Source organism: Meleagris gallopavo, chromosome 1, assembly GCF_000146605.3.
Source record: "Meleagris gallopavo isolate NT-WF06-2002-E0010 breed Aviagen turkey brand Nicholas breeding stock chromosome 1, Turkey_5.1, whole genome shotgun sequence".
NCBI classification, from domain to species: Eukaryota; Metazoa; Chordata; class Aves; order Galliformes; family Phasianidae; genus Meleagris; species Meleagris gallopavo.
Genome location: NC_015011.2, coordinates 122,143,995 through 122,164,197, shown reverse-complemented (window position 1 = coordinate 122,164,197; position 20,203 = coordinate 122,143,995). Strand labels below are relative to the sequence as shown.

The window sequence follows — 20,203 nt, the reverse complement described above, 5'->3', positions numbered from 1 at the left end:
TTTTTTTTTTTTTTACCAGCAAACCAATAAGAGAATTTTTAAGCAGCCATCAGTACTTTTAGTTCACATTTTAGCCAATATAACATCTTTATGTAATGAAAAAATTAAAAAGCTAACACAAAACTTTAAAGAATATGTGCCATGATACTGGTTTATAGATTCATCAACAATTCATAGCCATAACTAAAGGACTCCTTCCTAATTTGGATGTACTTTTCATAAAAGAAGGTCATTAGAAATAGAATTTAAAACCCAGATTTCAAGCTAAAAATTATGATTCTAGTATATCGCTTATTCTCCAGCGAGTCAATATCCTGAACATATGTAGCCTCCTTGTGTTAACTGCAAAGGATTCAAATAGCTTCAAACAGCTGGGTATGAATGGGTTTCCTAAAAGGAAGAATGGAAATAAAAGCAGCAGTATTTAAATATGGCAAAAAATATTTCAATGACTACTTTTCCCAGTAAAAATTTGACACAGATTTTACAGTAAAGGTATACTCTTTCTGTAGCTGAACTACCACATAGATTTTGCACTAAGGCCACTCACCTGGCTCAGTGGTGCTATCGCACAATAAATATTAAGCTAAAATAAAGTGAACTGAAACACTTGATTCAGATAGAGACCATAATGACTACGGAAGGAATCCCTAACTTAGATGCTTCAGATGGGGTATGAAATAACATCAGTAAGTCTGTAAAAGTGATGAATCATAGAATCATCATAGAATCACAGAATGGCCTGGGTTGAAAAGGACCACACTGATCATCGAGTTTCAACCCCCTGCTATGTGCCAACCACTAAATCAGGCTGCCCAGAGCCACATCCAGCCTGGCCTTGAATGCCTCCTGGGAATCCAGGCAGTAGACCTGGAAGTGTCATCTTATTCCATGTCCACACTTTGAAAGCAGTAGTCTATGGCATACATAGAACATATCTAAACAAATCCTTTTGTAGACAAAGCAATACCCAGATTTCTACTAGATCATCTAGCAACTACAATTCTATCAATCACTATAAGTCTCTAACGGATGCTCTTTTAGGTTTATATTTTTATAATTTCCTTGTTGTTTTATTGTAATAACAACACATTTATAACAATTAATTTATTTTTTATTTATAACAATAAATGTATTCTGTCTTTTATTGTTAACTTCTAGAGGCTGGTCACTCCTCAACAAAGTACTCAACTTGGATTTAAATATGCATGTGAAGGACTGTAAAAGTACAGATGCATTGCTAAAAGTCATTCTCCATTCTCTCATCCCAAGTATGTGGACTTACACATACACAATATCCATTATTCTGTAGGTACTCGTACAGAATAAGATATTATACTCTTAAAAACCCTAGCCAGCAGTTAGATTGCTATGTACATCCATAACCTCAATCATCTTATGCACTTCTACATCTCCCTGCTGAGGCCTGAAGGCAAAATGCTCACAGGCCTAGATTCATCCCACTTGGCAATGAATGAAGAGCAGAGCTCGTGAGTTAGGACTTTATCTACCCTAAACTCTCTCCACAGTCAGAAGAGAGAGATAGAAAGCCTCTGTTCGATGTGGCTAATCTGCCAGTGGAAGGCTCTGTTATTTCAAAAGTTACAAAACACACTGGACTTTGTCTCTCTTGTCTTAGGCCTCTCAGGTAACTATTGGTGAATGCACACTGTCTAACTTGGTTCCTTTGCTGCTCCAACAAGCTCTGCACATGCCTCCACAACAGTGGGTCCATGTGCTTCCTGGCTGTGAGCTATTTGATAACAGGTTTCTAGTTGAACATTGACTCAGGCATTCTGGGAATGAATTTTTGATGGTATCAAATGAGAAGTCCACAATTTTTTAGGATGGGGAATAGTAACTAGTGACAGCCAAATTAAGCTTTTAGGTATGAAAGAATATTTTGTGACTACACCATCTCCTGTTTTGCCCTATCAGAACAGTTCTTCTTCTTTGAATACAAAACACAATGGCAGAAAGATCAGGGAAGTGAGAGTGCAGCCAGCTAACATGAGCATCTGGGGGTAACATTATGCTCAGCTCCCTGCTGCTGGCAGCAGGCTAAGTGAAGCACACATCTTCTCCTCACTGGTGCATCAGCAAGAGCTAGGGGTTTACTATTGTACCTAGTCTTGATCCAGGTGAAATTCAGGTTTCTTGTTTCAAAAACCCAGGGCTTTTTATAGGGTTATGCAGGTGATAAAATGATGTATTTTAAAACTGCAAGAATGTAGAGAATTCAAATTACATCCTGGAATGGTGCAGTGAGCACAGTGATGTCCCATACAGGATGTGTGAGTTTACAAAATAAGTTTCTCAGAATCTGGAGGTAATAATTTGCAAAGCTTTTTCCCTGGTGTTGGCTGTTGATGTGCGTTAAAGAACAGATGGGAAAATTCCCAAGGTGTTAATCCTCCTAAAATTTACACAGGGAGGTTTTAATAAAACATATCTTCCTGAAAACTATAGCACAAAAGTCATGGGAAGGTTATTTAATCTTTTGAGTATTTTAATTATGTTTAAATGCTTTATTTAAATAAATTATTACAAATTCAAATTGGTAAAACAAATACAGTAGGTGAAAGCAACAGATAGTTCTCCACCCCCATCCCACATTCCCATGTGAATGAAAAAACATATGCAGGATTTCTGCAAAATATACCGTGATTTTTTCTTCTTTTCCCTAGAAATATACTCTTTTTGTATCTTTTTAAGAGGCAGTTTTCTGCCTTGATTTTGTGTCATTTTGTGTCATACTCACTGAAAACCTCAGTAACATTTTGAAAATTGTATGCAAACTGTTTTTAATAAATTAAAATGTCCAGAAAGAGACAAAAGATGGTAGATTAAAAAATTCATTGATAAATTGCAAATCTTTCAGGTAAGCATGAACTCCTAATTATCTTAGGACAGTTCTGTCAACATACCTTTATCCTATCTCATAGGAGAAGTAACCACAAAACACAAGGAATGTTTTGGTGCTACACTGCATCCTCAGTAGAGCAAATTTTACTATTTTGCTGATGTAACTAACATAAATTCAATTTAACAGAAAAGAGAATTATTTACTCTTTTGTGTTTTGGAGAGTCTTATGTGTTTTTCCTAAAGGTGTCTTGTTACCGATAGCGAAAAGCTGGATGTTTAAATTTTAAACTTCCTGCAGAACAGTAAAAAAGCTTCATGGTAAAAAAATGCTAACTCAAAAAATACTTGAAAATTTATTGAAATGAGATATTAAAATCATAATGCACATTAGCTAGCTAGTGACAAAGTCATTTCTAAAGCCTTTACAATATTCAGAGTGCAAGTATTAGATGCCTCTCAGAAAAGCAAATGTGTGAATACAGCTATGAGAACTACTGTGTTAGTAAAAGGCTGCGCAATTTAAACTTCTATATTGCTCTAATGCACAGAACAGTGCTGCCAAGCACTTAATAGCCAAGCCATTTGGCCACATTTGGAAGTAATCTTTCCTGTATGAAATAAGATTCAAAATGAAATATTCCAGTTGGATCTTCTCCACCAAATGTTAACTCTCCAATTTTTCAGTTAATAAAAAAGAATATAGTTGATTATGTTGGATAGAGAATACATTAGAAAAACATAGCATTGCTTGTTTTTGTTCCTGAATTCTCAGCAATCTCTGAATGATAAATGCCTCTGGTGGGGGAAATTTACTGAGGAGTGGAAAGTGCAGTCAGTCTGGCTCTGTGGTTTTAAGAAATGGATTCCAAAATAACAACTTCCATTAGCACGGTAGGTGGGTTTGTATGCAAAGTGACTCCTATTGTCTCAAGGGAAAAAAAGCTTGTTGGCTTAATAGAGTACTATAGCTACTGCCTCGTGACTAATTCATAGCTATAGTAATGCAGAACTGAAGATGATCTATGAACCTGTTTACATTACCTGCTTACAGGGAACAATAGCAGTGGAAACTTCCGGAGATAAGACAGAGAAAATTAAAAACATATGTGCCACAGCATACAAATGTCATACATAGAAAGAAATTGGTGTTAATCTAAACTCTATTTCATTTAAACATGATTAAATAATAAAAAAAACTATCTTCAGTTCATCAAAACGTCAAGATTTCAGTGTAGAGAAAATAGCTTTGTTGTTTCACACTATTGAAGTACATTCCAGTATTCTAGGGATGATCTTAGACCCTCACACAGGGCAATGAAAATAATCCAGATAAGTGAAGAAACAACCAAGCAGTTTTATGAGTAAAATCATGTTAGTGGGCAAAGCTCCAGTACCAATGGAAGTTGGAATGAGCTGTGAGAGTCCTCTTTATAAGGAATTTGGGTAGACATTTAGCAGATCTATTAGACCTGAGGAGTACAACTCTTTCACTGAAGGTGTACAACTCCACATTAAATAATGATAAAAAAAGTCTGACAACATTTAGAAAAAACATCCACTTTTATATGCTTCCATTTAACTTGGATTAAATTATAGCTTTCAATGACATTGAAACCAGTAGCCAGGATATTTATGTAGGAGCTAGCTGCAGATAAATAAACAAATAAATAAACACATTAGCCAATCCTTTCCTTTCTTTTTCCTTCATTTCAGCTCTTTAGAAATTTTTATAAACAAAGTTTCTTTCCTCTTCAAACTTCTAGTGGCATCATTTTTTTCAAAATGATACAATTAAAGTTCAGTTTGCACACTGAGTAATTCATGCTATAACCCCAAATTATCATATTGCATCTCTGAAAGAAAACTAAAAAACTAATTGATTGTTTTGCAGATCAAAGCCTTCGCATGCACATGGGAAACCTACAGTTCAGTCTCAAAGTGAAATACCTTGTTATTTATTCACTTTAAAGCAAGACGTAAAGCCTCGTATCAAAAGGTGCAGAAATGGCACTTTTCTATTCATGTATAGAAGCAATAGCTGACTTGCATAAAGTCTTCTGGCATAAAGTCATAGACAAAAATAGGTCAGAAACAAGCAATACACTGCATTAAGTCATGGGGTCCTGTCTGCTTAACGGACAGATTAATCAGGGAAGCTTTTATTTCTTTACATATCTGATTCTAATGTGTTCCAAATTACTATTAAACTTTTGATATCTACCTTGCTCAGATGTAGGAGCATGTATTGAATTTTATTTGGTCTTTCCAGCATTCTTAAATTTTACCATTGCCCTACATTAGGTTGCTTAGTGAAATATTAAATGGAAGTTTAAACAAAACATAAATCAGTTTTTCAATGGTTCACTTTATTTTTCAGTCAATCCTGAATACCAATTGTGCTATGCAACTTAAAAATACTGCTAAAATGCCAGCATTTGAATCCTCAGATATGCTTTCAGATGCCTTGGAAAACTAATTCCAGTTTAGTGATGGAGAAAATTAGGTGTTCACACCAGCAGTGGAGTTAGCACAAGAGTTTGGCTCAATACTAGAACAGGACAAACAGCATACCATTTTACCACTGATATGAAGTATGTAAGCATGTCCTTCAAGCCTCACCTTCATCAAAGCGTCTCAACAAATTTTGTAATGACAAAATCACTTCCGCACTGGGAAGTACCTATCTAAAGCAAACTTTACCTAGATCAGTGTGTGGTTGAGGTATGTGATTGTAGAGAAAAGCAAATGCCTAGGAAGATGTTAAGTAGCAGTGAAAGCATACAGCAAAATAATTTCTCACCATGCTCTCCCAGGCTCTAGCAGCTTACTGCTCTGGGACTTCCTGAGCCATGAGGAAGTCTCTGAACTTCATTGTTTTCAGAGGTTTTCTTTTTTAATCAACAACCTTCTGTGACAATTAACTTCATAATTTAAATATATGTTGAATGAACAAACTCCATCTTTTGATTGATTTGATTGATTTCACACTCCTTCATCGTCACAAAGTAACCATATGTCAAATTGTTGTATTCCCATTAAATATACAGGGAACAGGAAGAAGTTAAATGATTTCTCCAAATTTATATTTAGTCAAAAATTGCTATCCACTGAACCCAGAAGTGCTGATTTCCTAGCCAAGGATTAGGCAATCTTGGAATGTTTTCTCAGAAAAATAGCTCTGTAATGACAAAACAATCCAAGGAAAAATCAGCAAATTTGCTCATTTGGGAAATGAAACAGTGCATGTATTTAATAATCATGGGCTATTATAAAAAATATCAAGAAATATTAGGTAACACCATTGTAAGTCAAAGTTACCATATTAACTGGTGTTCCACCGCTGTTTGCTGCCTTAGTCTTCACTGTACTGAGACCTATGCTCAGCAGCCTTGCAAACAGTCAGAAGGAAGTTTTAATCTGTACTTCTGACATAGGCTCTGTTGTCAAAAGGCATGTCATAGATATCAGGGTGGCTGCAGTGTTAACTAATGGACAGTTCAATACACTCTTACAAGTATATGACTAATCTAGACAGCAGAACCAAGTCTTTGTCCCTGCAACAAAAACTCTATGACACAAGAGACAAATCCTGTCAATGTGAACTATAATTATGATATTGGGAGTATTGCTTTGGATTTAAAATTTTGACTTTATGTCTTCCTAGAAAGTAAGTTTTTCTTTTGTTCTTGCCATACGAGTACCTTTCTGTTTAAAAGAATGCAGTTTGCAGAGAAACCACAAGGAAATAGAATTAGAAATGAGAAGGTTTTCACTTACTAACAACGTTAGCTTGTCCAGTGAAGATGGTGTACTGCAGCTCGTAAGAGACCACGCTGAACTCATCATCCGATGTCCAGTGGACAGTAATAGTATCATAAGAAGCTGTACAGAGCTCTTCTCGAATGGTGGGAGGGTTGGGAGCTATGAGATACAACAGGAAAGGCTTACCAACACAATCACTGAAGTATTTCCATCTCACCTCAGATTAGGGCATGCATCCGATGTATGAATTTGCAGCTATACTCTCCAACAATTTTTTCAAACCTTTTACTAAATCCAGTGATTACTTAAATTGTTAATAATCTGTTCCTAAGGAATTCTTACTATCCATATAACCATCTAAGAACTCATCTGAAAACACGAAAACATTTTGTATTGAAATAATTTTAAGATGCCATAGCAAAAATTATATGATGATGGTCACAGTAAACCGTGTCTGAGTGTGTACAATTAATATGTTTGTTTTACTAGGTTTGTTTCTGATCACCGAACTAAAATTATCAAAGTTTAATTGATGTATATATCAATAGGGAGAGTCAACAATCTTCACTGTTGACTTGAAAGCAGTGTTTGCTTGGCTTATCTTAACAGAGATTAGCCTAAATGGTATTTAAGAAATAGAAATCTGGAAAAGACTCCATTTTTTCACACTCAATCTTCTCTCCATGTCTATTTTTAGTTATTTATTAACTATCCCTTTTAATATAGATACAAATGATTTCTGTTGGCTACACATTCACTATTTTTCAGTTTTATGCAAAAGTTCTCATCATAGCATCATGGCTGTATAACCACTACAGTTAAAATTCAATATCATTGCTAATTAAATAATTATAGAAAAACATTTTAATAAAAAGCTGTCCCTCCATTTCATCTCTTCAACAAATAAGTTTGCTACAGTTTCTCTGTGTAGGAAACTGCAGTATTCTTCTACATTAATACACAGGTTTGATTTAAAGATCTATTTCCAGACTAAAACTTGAAGCAAACCTTGTAGATAAAAACTTTCCTGGTTTGCTCTTTCTATAAAGCCAAGCACCTATGTAAGAAAGAAATGAGTCTTTCTTTGGACCTTCCTGCCTGCTTGTCTCAGTGGGAACCTAATTCCTAATCATCTTCTTTATATGCCATCATCATGCAAAAAAATAATTCTTGCGCTTAATAGCATTCCTCCCAGCTGTCACAGAGTGAGGAAGGAGGGCACTCAAGCTGAAACAATCACAATATATCTGAATTAAAGGAAAAGGAAGGCAACTCTGAATGGTATTTTTGCTGTCAGTTCTTTAACTTTTGTTAACTGCAAATAATGGCCTCAAAAGAAAGTCAGTCTAAAGGAATTCCTCCTTTTCTTTTGCAGCAACTTATTTTACTGAGATATCTATTTTGCTTTCCATTAAGAATTTTTATAGTTCATATTCCTGGTTTACTGATGTATGTTCCCAAGGATTAAAGTACAGATGCATTTGCAAGCAGCCTCTTTCAAGCAAGAGGCATAAGGAAATGTTCAAATGTGTTTCATGATATGACTGTGATTTGTGATGCTCTAAATATTGTAGCATGGAAGCTTACCAGTGACTTTTCTCAGCAGAGGAACCCTTGAGACAGATGGATATTAATAAAGAAAGAGAAAGAAATGAACTAAAATAAGAACAGTCTCAGGAGGGGGATATCAATAGAAGGAGGATTTCCTTGAAAATCAAATGTTAGTACTGAACTAAAGTCTTCTCCAATCTTCTCCTGCACCTAACAGAACAAAACTCTATTTGCAAATGCACCTGCTATTACTGCAATATAGATAATAAGTATTAACAGTGGAAAGCAACAATTGCCAACTGCTAAATGAATTGTAAACTGCATTTCAGTAGTACCTAAGTCTCTCTACTCCTTTGAAAATGACAGCCTTGATACTCTTTATATGCACACCTGGTTGGCCTTACAGAAGACTGGAGATTTATAGGCCTTCACAGAACGAGAAGGACAGGAAAAAAAAGAACCTGAACAAGACATATTTTCTCTTTCTATTTTTGATTAGCCCACACACAAATCAGACCACACTGCATGAAACTCAGCTCTTCAACAACAGTCATTTAATAAACTATCAAAATAAAACAAAACATACTTCCCCTGCAGACTGACAGGGAAATCTGCATATAAACAGTAGTTTTAAACTTTCAAAATAATGTAGAAGTCAAATTGTAAAATACAATATCCCACAAGACATACGCCTCTGAAGGGTTTGAGTTCATAAAGTGATTAAAGAGATTGACTTTAATCACTTATCTTCAACATTACATTTACCAGAACTGCTACAATGCTTGGTTGCCACCAGGGAAGCTCAACAGAGTTCAGAACAACCTCAAGACATCAGCATCTTTCCCACAGCCCTGACTAGGGCACACTCCATCACTGCCCAGGAATCGGGATTCCAGTACAGCAGAGCACAGCAGAGGAAGAGAAATCCTAGTCAGTTCTGCCCAGTCACAGTGTCGCAAGACATACAGCCTCATACTCCACTTCAGAAGCAGTGATCATCCAGGAGCACTTCCAGCCCCAGGCTGGATGTGGCTCTGGGCAGCCTGGTTCAGTGACTGGCAACCCTGCCCACAGCAACTAGATGATTTTTGAAGTCCTTTTCAACACAAGCCGTTCTATGATTGTATGATTTCAGGGTGAGAATGCAGTACTGACTCACAGTTATAACAAGACTGAAGCTTGACAGCTGATTTTCTTAATACCATCGGATATTTGCAGCCTCCTACCTGCAAACTGCTAACTGATGTGAGGGAGAGTTGAAAAAACATGTGAAGCAGCTCTTGAACACTCCACATTTACAGTCTTGAATAGTAAGGAAACCTGAAATCAGCAGCAGCAGACTTTGCAAGGCACAAAGAAAGTTACAGCAGTTTAAAAAATTGCTTCCAAACATCTTTAGTTCTCCTTGGTCATAGCATGGAAGTCTCCATAAGAGAACCAGGACAGACATGTGGGTGTCTGTCCAGTCGCCGCTTCAATCACTCTGACTTTCATACACCTGCATTTATGAATCAACACTCCCAGGAGTGAAAGCTATTGCCAAAGGCTGCTTTAGTCCATTTGTGTGACTTCAACTCAAAAATGCACAGACATATTTAAATAGTCCGGAACCATGTCTGAGATGCTTGAAAGGTTATCACTAATCTTAGCAAAGCAGTTCTTTAAACTTTCTCCTGGAAATAACAGAATGGTTATAGAACACAGAATGGTTTAAAGATCACCTTGTCTTAACCCACCTGCAATGTGCAGAGACATCTTCATCTAGAGCAGGCTGCTCTGACAAAAGGAATATTAATACTGCTGGATATGAACATGAGGGAGGTGAGGAAGCTGCTCTCAATCTCTCAGCTGTTAATTACTGCCTCCTTGATGTATCATGATACCAGACTGAAACAACGTGAAAATAACTTGAAAGGCACAGTCACATCACAATGAATGTTTTACTAACATGCCACACATGAGATGGCAGCAAGAACTCAGCCAAATCACCATGTATGCGTGGTCTTTGGGTAGACTGGAACTATTCATGAACAACTGAATGGAAAGAGATTATAACCAAAGCATGGTACTGGATTGCTTGAAGAATGGCTTTACTCTTTTAATAGTAAAAGTAAGCTAGAAAGAAGGACAAGTTGCATAGGTTTCAAGAATGAAGCTGTTTCTATGTGAAAAAAATCCTGGCATACACCAGAAAACACATATTTGTTAGTGCAGTCTTAGCTAAAGTGATGGATGAAGAAAATGTAGCATTGTTTCAGATGGGATCTCTGAAGCAGGGAAAACTGCAAGATGAAAGGATAGATGTTGCTGCAACTGATTTCACAGCATTATAGCATAAGAAAAGTATTTCTGATTCACAATGGATAAAAATGTTCCTACATCAACAACACTGTGCAGAGAATTTGCAAGTCACAGGCACTGGTATCTAGCTAGACACATGTTAAGGAAAAAATGAGTTCCAGATGAAAAGCCTGAGCAACTGGCAAGATAGAAAACTTTCAAAATACATTCAAACTACAGATACCAAGGAAGAAACAGTCAGGGGAAGATTAAAGGTATTGTTTTACTATCCTGAGCTTGACATCTCAATGTCGAGCTGGCAATTTTCAGAGAAAGAGCAGAGATTTTCATTTGGATAGAAGCAGCTCTGGAGTGACTGAAAGAAATAGCCTAGGAGGAAAGAAAGATTCAAGTTTCAACGTGCCACATAGAATATGGCTTGGAAAAACAGAAGATCAAGAAGATCTGATATATAGTACACTGGGAAGAAACAAAGAAGAAAATCTCCAGAAGATACCTGAGGTCAATTGCTTTGAAAGCAACTGACGGCAGAGAGAATGAGGTTGGAATTCAAGCTTTGACATTTTGTTCAGAAGCAGGACAGATGTTAGATGTAATATAGGCATCCACTCTTAATTGGCAACAAAGATGTATTGCTAGAACTTGCGAATGGTCTTTATTTTACCTAACTGAAACATGATAAAGGTATAGCCCAATTCACTCTGTCAGTCAGATTTCGATGTAAAATCTACAAAGACTGCATTCATCAGTCAGAAAGGAGAAAATAAAACAAATGTTCCTCTAGAGTTTCTGAATAATAATAGAGAAGAATCAAGTGCATTTGACTTTCAGGGTTATATATACACACATACACATACGCATTATATACATAGATGCATTTACATAAATATTTTTAAGTCTGAATCAGTCACATTTTATGTTCAGTTAATTCAAACATGTTTTGGATTTTGCCATTGCAACCAGATGATATTCATTAATGTGAAGAAAAATAATAAAATACAGGGCCAGCTAAAACTGTTTTTCACTGAGCATCAAAGGCAAGGATGAAAACGGTAGATTAGTGTAAAACAGCTTAACAGCTTGATATATTGCAATTTCCCCTAGACTGGATTGTGATAAATTTTTCAAGACTGTGAACGAGGTAGGAAGAAGGCACAGAAGGAGCACAGCCAGTATGATGGGCCACAAACGGAATCCTCGTGGCACTGACTGAATACTGCAACAAGACTGCTCTTCATTTTGGAACAGACACATCCTTCATCTTCTGCACTGCACAGCAATTAGACTGATGATATTGACACGTGACGTGCAAAAAGTTAAAGATTGGGGGATGGGGGAACAGACTGCTAAATGGAATTTGTCTCAAATACCTTCAAATATCAAAACCATAATTATCTACTTTTGAATGAGACTTTCCAGCCCTTGTTTGGAGCCAATTAGGAGAAATAGGCACCTCCAGAATAGTCAGTTGTGGGGTATACCTGCCTCAAGATGAGGTGGATTTTCCTCTTCTCTGACGATAAACAATTTGAGGCCAATTATTCTACAGGCAGATTCTTAGGTCTGGGCAAATAAGTCTGGCATTTTTGTTAACCTTTCCTTTCACTTCCTTGTCTTTTTACAACTTTAAGGTGAGCCCTCAATTTTGGCGCAAAACTTCAACAGACATTGGGGAGAGAGGCAAGGAGGGGAAAGCCAGACATCCTAACATTTAACTGGTAGCAACTGGTGTAAAAAGTAGCAAGTAACTTTCACCAGATTTTTGTGTATTATTTACTTGAGTGTCCATACACTGACTACATTCACAAGTTACACAGTGATAAGAGTTTTCTTCCAAAAAACACTGCTCATTCAGATATGGTAAGATCTCCACAGATCTACTCTGTTGCAACTCTGTGCACGCAGACAGCCTTGTTTCTCTTAGAATTCATTTAATCATTTATTCCCCTGTAGAAAAGCCAGAAATGAGCCCTCTGCATCTCAAAAGATCCCATGTTTGGCATGAGGAGACTCTATGCTCCTGCATTCTTCTGAAATAGCAGGAGTACATTTCCTGCAATCTGGGCAAAGAGAATGGGCCCACGTAGAGTTTTCAAGTGCTTTTCTAACAGTGCTTTGTGTTTTTCCTTGCAAATTGTGACTATTAACAGAAGACGCTTAAGGATCTTGCAAAATGAAAACTCATGCCCTGTCTCTTCTGTTTTCAATTGAAATGGAATGAATTGTTCTAATTCTGGCCCTGAAATTAAAACATCCTAAATTACAGTAATTTGTTTCTCTTTGTGAGTCATTATATACTCTGAGACTGCACATGACTCGGGCCATCAGTAAGGATTCAATACTGCAGGAGTCAACAGGCCAAAGCTCTCAGCTAACTCTGCAGAGCACAATGCATGCTCCCCAGCTCCAAACACAGCATGGTTCTGCGGTTAAGTGATGGGGAAAAGGCACAGTTGCTACAAGAAAACATTTTCCACTACTAAGCCCTCCATGCTGATAGCTTGAACAGCTTCTGGTTGCCCAGGACATCTGCCAGACTGCAATCTGCTGCAGCGAGAAGGCAGCCCTAAGGGATAGTGTAGTTCTTGGCACATCTGCCTCCTGGGAAACAGCACTGGGTCCCTGGTCCCCTTCCTCTGACTTGGGGCTGTGATTTGGGCCACTCCAGGCTGAGCTCCAGCTGTTCGTTTATTTCACTCTGCTGCTGTGACTTTTAACCATTTCTTACACTTATCTACATTCTGGGGGGGAGCAGTGAGAGGAATGAGGATGACAGAAAATACATCCCTGTTGTGGCTGGTAGCACCTAATGCTACCTGGGGCACTCTGGGGCCACTTGGGGTAAAATATAAAGGTTTAAATGGGAGAACAATGAAGAAAATCCTATCACTACTGCATAGTGATTTTTTTTTTAATGAGAAATATGTTAATATACCGAGAAGAAAATTACCTGTAAGATAATCAAGGCATTCCAACAATTTCTTCTCCCTGGTAAAATCAAGTGCGAAAGTATCAAAAGTATCATTGAGATTAATTTCAGGAATTAGAACCTGGGAGGATGCAGTTGCCATGGAAACCCTATAATGAAAAGAAAAGATCTTTTAGCACATCCAAAGACACAATAGCTTCTACAACGAAGTAGGATCTAATCATCACGATCACTATGAATTCTCCAAAAGCTTGACAAATATTTTACGAGTATTTTATTTATACTGGCTGTTAGGAGTTTCTCCTGCCACTTTTACTCCAGGAAAAATCTCTTGGTACTTAGCTTTTGTCTAATATGCAGTGTTAGATAAGTTTTTAATAAAATACAAACTGAGCAACAATATACTTATAACTATTCCTTCCCGTCACCTCTGAACCAAAGTAGCATTAGCACAATTTTTATGTATGTTCTAAGCGATTCTGACATATGCTGCATCTCTCCCAACCCCCTTTTTTCCCAGGCAGTTCCTTGCTACAGGCATTCCTTCACAGTGCTGTCTCAAGGGCTTGCTGCAGATCACCACACCTCCTCAGCTGTTTAGCACAGCAGACTGCTGTTAAATTCAAAAAGCACAGGGGAAGATAAAACCAATAGATGTCAGCACAGTTTATTTTGAAAAGCTTTTCTCTGCAAAGCATGTGTGCATACTTCCTTCGAACTAAAGGGTTTCCTTGCCTACCTCATTTCAGGAGCTACATCCACTTTTTGTTTGTCAACCAGCAAGAACATTAAAAAATGAACTTTCAGAAGAAAGCTGCCAACAGGATCTACTTTTTAGATCCTCCAACTTGCCATCTCAAAACATTTGTTACTGCATAGCTGGATACTGGAAACACTTACAGAAAATTCAAGAGAGAATTCTGCAAGAAGGTTATTAAACCTTGTGTTACACAACAGAAAATTGTTTTGGTTTGGAGGTGAACACAAAACCATGAGCAGAATATATGTCACTTATCTGTCAGTCACAAGGTGTCAGGTCAAAATCTTTTGATTTCTTCAATTAACAGTTTTGCAAATTGGAGCATTTCGCTGTCGATGAGACTGAAAAGGCTGCAAGCCAACATCTGCTTAGAAACATATTTTCAAGTACTTTAAGAATTCAGTTGGAAAAGTCAAAATCTGAGCTGCACTTCTTATTGTCTTCCACATGGCTTTCAAAGACTGATCTGAGAAGTCAATATCCTAGTCAGTAATTCTTGCCATGAAGTTTTCAGCACTGTTTCTCTATGAAACTGATGTTTTTCTTCCCTGTCCCCCTCACTCCCAAGTACTTCACCTGCAGTTGCAGTTGTGCTGTTGTGCTTTTAGGTCTAGTAGAGAAACAAGACATATGCTTCTTGTAGGGCCATACATTTCCAGTAGGGCAGACTCAGCCTGACTCACACCTCCAAAAAATCAGCAATAACCTTACTAAGAAACCAGCAAGCAGGTATGTAATGTGAGAAGTTTCTCTGAAGAAGACCTTATCATCAAGCTCTTTGGGGACAATACAGAGAATGCACTGTGACTAAGTGTGTTAAAGTCAGTTTTTGATAGTCCACCATTTCAAAGATCATTTTAGGTTCAGAAGAATGAATTTTGTCTTGTACTTTCTGCTTGTTTCATCTCACACTGTACTTGGTTGGAGAGGGGTTTTCTAGGATAAATTCAGTTCAACCATTGTAAATAATCCATTATATAAATCATTGTAGTGTGTGTAATGTCTTTGCTATACATAGTTACCTGTTGTGCTTACAAAAGAGAATATTATACTACAATTACTTTGAAATATATGAAGAAATGTAATGAGCATAGTTTCAGAAGACTGTTTCAGCTCCAGGAGTTCAGGACCCTGGTGAGAGTAGTCTGAGTGCAAATAAAACACTGCTCACCACATATGAACTAGGAGACTTACTTGGGAAAAATAACTTACCTTTTTTTTTTCCCTCTTTTTCTAGTTGTAATTTGTTTGCAAGCACCTGCTGTTTTTCTCCCCTGTTCTTATTCATTGCTTTAAATGATTTTTTGTTTTGCAAGACGTTAACAGCCATCTCATTACAGATAAGCAATATGTGATAGCCAAGAACTAGATTTGATTGGACACATATGTCAGCTGGTCTCATGTCTGTTCTCTAAGCATCACTCCTGTGACTCAATTTATGATGCAAGTATTCATTTCAACAAGTTCAAAATGGAGCTTTTCTGAATGTCCTCTGGTAGTCTGTTAGAAAGTTTTGTTATCTCCCTACTGCTTATTCCACTGAATACTGAATAAAGGCCCTACTCTCTCCTTCGGCATTTTCCTCACAGCACTCATGTATATTCTGTGGTAGCTTTTTTATCAGCTTCACCTGGGAAAAATCAGTAGCACAATATATCTTAGTGATAGAATACAAAATAGGGTTCAAGTCTGACAGACTAAATTGAATCCACTGTCTTGTCTTGCCCTTCTCAGCAGAGTTTCTATTATATGAACTTGTAATGAGAAACCCAGTGTTTCTGGTTTCTATATAAATTGATTAAAACAGCTTTGGTGAAAATAGATATTCTAGGAATCTGCATACAGTGCTCTACAGTAAGTATGGCTTAAAAGCAAGGAATTTCATGATCTGGACTAGGTCAAAATTGGCTGGACATTGTGAAGGTACAATGTGAATTCAAGATATATATTTTAAAAAAAGCAAAATAAAAAGCTGAATGAATTAAGATGCTTTATTATAGTTTTCTTAATCATTGTCACAGGTACATGCTCCTTCTTTTGTTTCTCTTGCTAACAGCTGAACAGTGGATAATTCCAAGTGAATTTCATCAGAAATTACTGTTGACATTCAGTGGGAATGTTTTAGCCTTCCCAGCATTTGCCGTGAAACCAGACTGAATTTTCTGACAGGACAGGTTCCTGAAAACACTAATCCCCTTGTCTTTGATATATCTGAAAAAGAGCAAGGATGCTAGAAGTAACAGAAATTCCCTGCACCTAGGAATCTAGAACAGCAGCCTCCATAACTTCCAGACATTCAAGCTGTTGAACTATTTGAGTGGGCTACCTGAGATGTACATCACATGTTCTCAAAGCTACACATTTTCAAAGAATCAGAAAATAAGATAATATCCTGAGTTGGAAGGGACCCATAAGGGTCATCAAGCTCAATTCCTAGTTTTGTTACCTTGCTCCTTGCTATTTTGTAAGACTACGTCAAATTTCTCCCAAGGGAACGCACTTGCTCCCTTATTTCTTTCTGAATCTATGAACTTCTCTCACTGTTCTAATACTTATTTCACTCCCTTTCTTGACTACTTCTCTTTTCAAAGGGATGTTTTGATTTAGCATTACAGTAAGGTCTTTTCTCGTCTGGTACAGCACAAAGTGGTGTTACTGGGGAATGCAGCAACTCATCCTTCCTTCTTTGACCACATTATCACAGTGGTAGGACAAAGCAACACAGCAACCTAACTGCCTGAAATTGAGGTTCTCCTGTTTATTGAGAGGAAGATATTTACCTTTCGGTGATGTTTTTAGCAGTTTGCAGGAAGCGAGCGTGATCGTTCTCCTTCAGCGACTGCTCAGCCTGAGAGATGAGGGATGTCGAGCGCTCAATGCACTGTTTGCAGTTTGCAATCTGCTGAGCCAGTTTTCTCAACCTCACCACCTTGTGCGGAAACGTAAGAAAGCAGTCACTTCTCTACGGTCACAAATCACTATTACATTTGCACTTCTGAGGTATAACTGACATGGAAAGGGGGACCCAAGACAAACGGCCTCCCTGACAAGAGCTTCTTTCACACCATTTTGATGGTGACTGCCTTCCACTAGCCACAAAACTTTTTTAATCAGGGGACAGGCACAGCCTTCATGCCTCAAAATTTTCCACATGGAAAACAACAGAGAAGAGCCAAAACAAGCACAGCTGGCTTTTCTTCCAACAGAAGAAATGTCATTTCCTGGCACTTTCTGCTTACATGATAACTAAAGGGTATTTAGATAACCATTTCCCTGAAGTGAAAAGATCAGCCTCAATGGCAGCTTACAGATTGCATACTTTTTTCCATATTACTGAGGTAAATTTCATAAAAAATCATCCGAAAATAAAATTTGAGAAAAAAAGACTCTTAATTTCTACCAACAATACATGCCTGCCATTTTCATTACAAGCTTTTAGTCAAACAAGGTGGTTTGGGGGGGTATTTTTAACAGGACAAAAGCGCAGTAGTACTGAAGAGATTATTATTATTACCGAAAACATATGTGCTGGAGATAAACACAGTAGATGTGACTGTAATCACTAGCTGAAAGGTTAGGGAGGGGCACAGTCAATTCCCCATTTAAAGACAATGTTGGCTAACAAAACTAATAGTTCCTGAAAGGTCTGGGAGTCCTTCCCATTGTTATCACACCAGGATTGCTGCTACTTCATAGTCTGAACAGGAGTAAGAAAAAGGAAGGAAATGAAATAATCTGAAGTTTAGAAAGGCATTAGGACTCAGTTACCAGAAAAATGAGGAAACTAAGAAGTATGTGGATTAGCAAAAAAAGTGCAAACTTACAACCATGACAGAGTTCTAAATCTTGGGAATTATGGCATAAACTTTAACGCTGTTGAGTGTAATTTCAGATATAATTATGACAGGAGTTATGATTTTCTAAGCAGAGATGAATGTATCTTAGTGCTCCTACATGACAATTAAAGTCTGCAGGGAAAAAACATCTTTTGGAAAACTTTCAAAAAGAAATCACTGTCTAAACAATTTGTGTTCTGTAACATTGGTGTTTCTTTTCAGGGAGAAGAAATAAAGATAAAAATGCAGGAAAAGCATACAGATTATTAGAGATTGCCATTGATCTGATCGGGCTTTCTCCTCACAATTCAAGTGTTCAGGCACCCAGAGCCTTGGAAGCCTTTCCCTGAGTTCCCTCCAATTTGTTCCAATGTCTTTCTGTATTGGGAGTCCAAACCTGGCTACACTAACTAGATGGGATCTATTCAAGTGCTGAGCAAGGCAAAGAATCTCTTCCACTGATTTATGATTTACTGGTTACGCTTTGTTGATATGGATGGTGTTGGTGGTTTTACTACTGTTGACTTATGTTTAGACTGTTACGCATCTAGATGTACAGTTACACTGAGGAAGACTCAATAATTGAAGTACTTTCACAATTACTTATGTGAATAAGGGAACAGTATTTAGATCTCAGCTTTTCATAAATACACTGGGAGGTGGAGATAGATATCGGGAATGGGAATGGTTCAACTGATTGTTCCAAGGATAAGAAAATACTTTTTCTAATTGTGCATTTAAGCAGAGATCACAATTTTGCTACAGCAGTCTAACCAGAGAAAGGTACGCTGCAGTAATAGGTCACCTCTTCATTTAAGTATTAAATAAAAAAAGAATGCATGAACTGATACAAATGTTACCTTGTGAACTTTTAGCATTTAGAGGACATGCCATGAGTTTCAAGGTCTACATAAAAAACATTTTTTTTTTCTTTATTTGATTTTTCTTTAAAACTTAAAAAGACAACTGATCATAAACATCTAAAGGAAGAGTGTCCCGTCCCTCTGTCCATAGAGGCAGGAATGACCTCAGCACTAAAATTATCTTCTCTATTTAAGTGTTCTTCCTGCTAAGTGCTCAGTCGGGTTTTATAGGTTTTAGGTGAGATTTAGGAAGGAGCTGCATTCCACTGTAAGACTGGTATGTCTGAATGTGCAGCCCTGCAGTCTCAGCTAGAACTATACTTGAGTATTTCCATCTCTATAGCCTTCACTATCGTTTCCTAGAAAAATCTACCATTCTTTGCCTTCCAGAAAGACTACGAAGAGAAGTCACTGCCTGCTTTAAAAGAAGATACCTGGAGCTGAATTTCCTGTGGTTTTTCAGATTTTCTGGCCATTAGAGAGCTCGCTGGACACTGTAATCCTTAACAAAGTTTCATGACTGTTATGGTATTTACGCAATTGCTCAGAAAAGACTAGCCTGATTCTCACGTTAAGAGCAGATTAAAAACTAATCTTAATTGTCCATCTAGCTCAGCATCTAGTTTAAATAGGCCAGTAGTGGAGGCACCGTCTAGGAAATAACACATTCTCAGAGGACAGACTCAGCCAGCAGCAATCTTGCTCATGGATGTCCTGAGCCTGAAGTGGCACTGCAGCATTTAATTTTGCAGTTTGTTATTGTTTTTGCTGTTTTTGTTCTCTGATTTTTCTTCAGTTTGCTTTTCTTTCATGAGTTAGTCCATAAGACTCTTGACTGCATGAATCTTTCAGCATCTACAGCATTCTGAGGAAACACATTCCAGACCTAAACTGGCCTTCCATTGGAACCACTTTTTGATTAAACAAAGTAGAACAAAGAACACAGATATATTCTGATATCCGCAATATTCACACACATTTGGACATCAGAATACATGTTCACAAGCAATCAATTTTTAAAAAGTAACTAATGTAGCATAAATTCAAAATAAGGGAAAGACTTCTACTTCATTGACTGCACAGCTGGTCTCAATACATAGGGGAACACAGTTGAAACAATAATTCAAAAGGCCATCATTTCCATGTAGAAGGGAATTATATTTTGTTAACAGCTTGGGGAAATTCAGGTTCTGTCATACAATGTACAGGACCAACAGTTTCAAACATGTTTAAGTCAGCCCTTGCCTACAGGCTTTTCATTTCAAGTTAATTGGAATAGTTTGACAGCTGAATGAACCATTTAACCTGCTCTTGACTTTGTTCCTTTCCTGAGTC

General features: G+C 37.4%; 1 protein-coding gene across 4 annotated transcripts in view; it reads right to left on the bottom strand.

The window, feature by feature from the left end:
• Positions 1-20,203, bottom strand: part of MID1 (midline 1) — a 240,041-nt gene that overhangs the window by 9,506 nt on the left and 210,332 nt on the right. For all 4 annotated transcript variants that reach the window (XM_010726623.3, XM_003203095.4, XM_010726630.3 and 1 more), the window contains 3 exons: positions 16,950-17,098; positions 13,431-13,558; positions 6,644-6,787 (listed from right to left, as the gene is read on the bottom strand). In XM_010726623.3, coding sequence (XP_010724925.1) covers positions 6,644-6,787; positions 13,431-13,558; positions 16,950-17,098 — 421 coding nt within the window. The remainder of the gene's footprint in view (positions 1-6,643; positions 6,788-13,430; positions 13,559-16,949; positions 17,099-20,203) is intronic.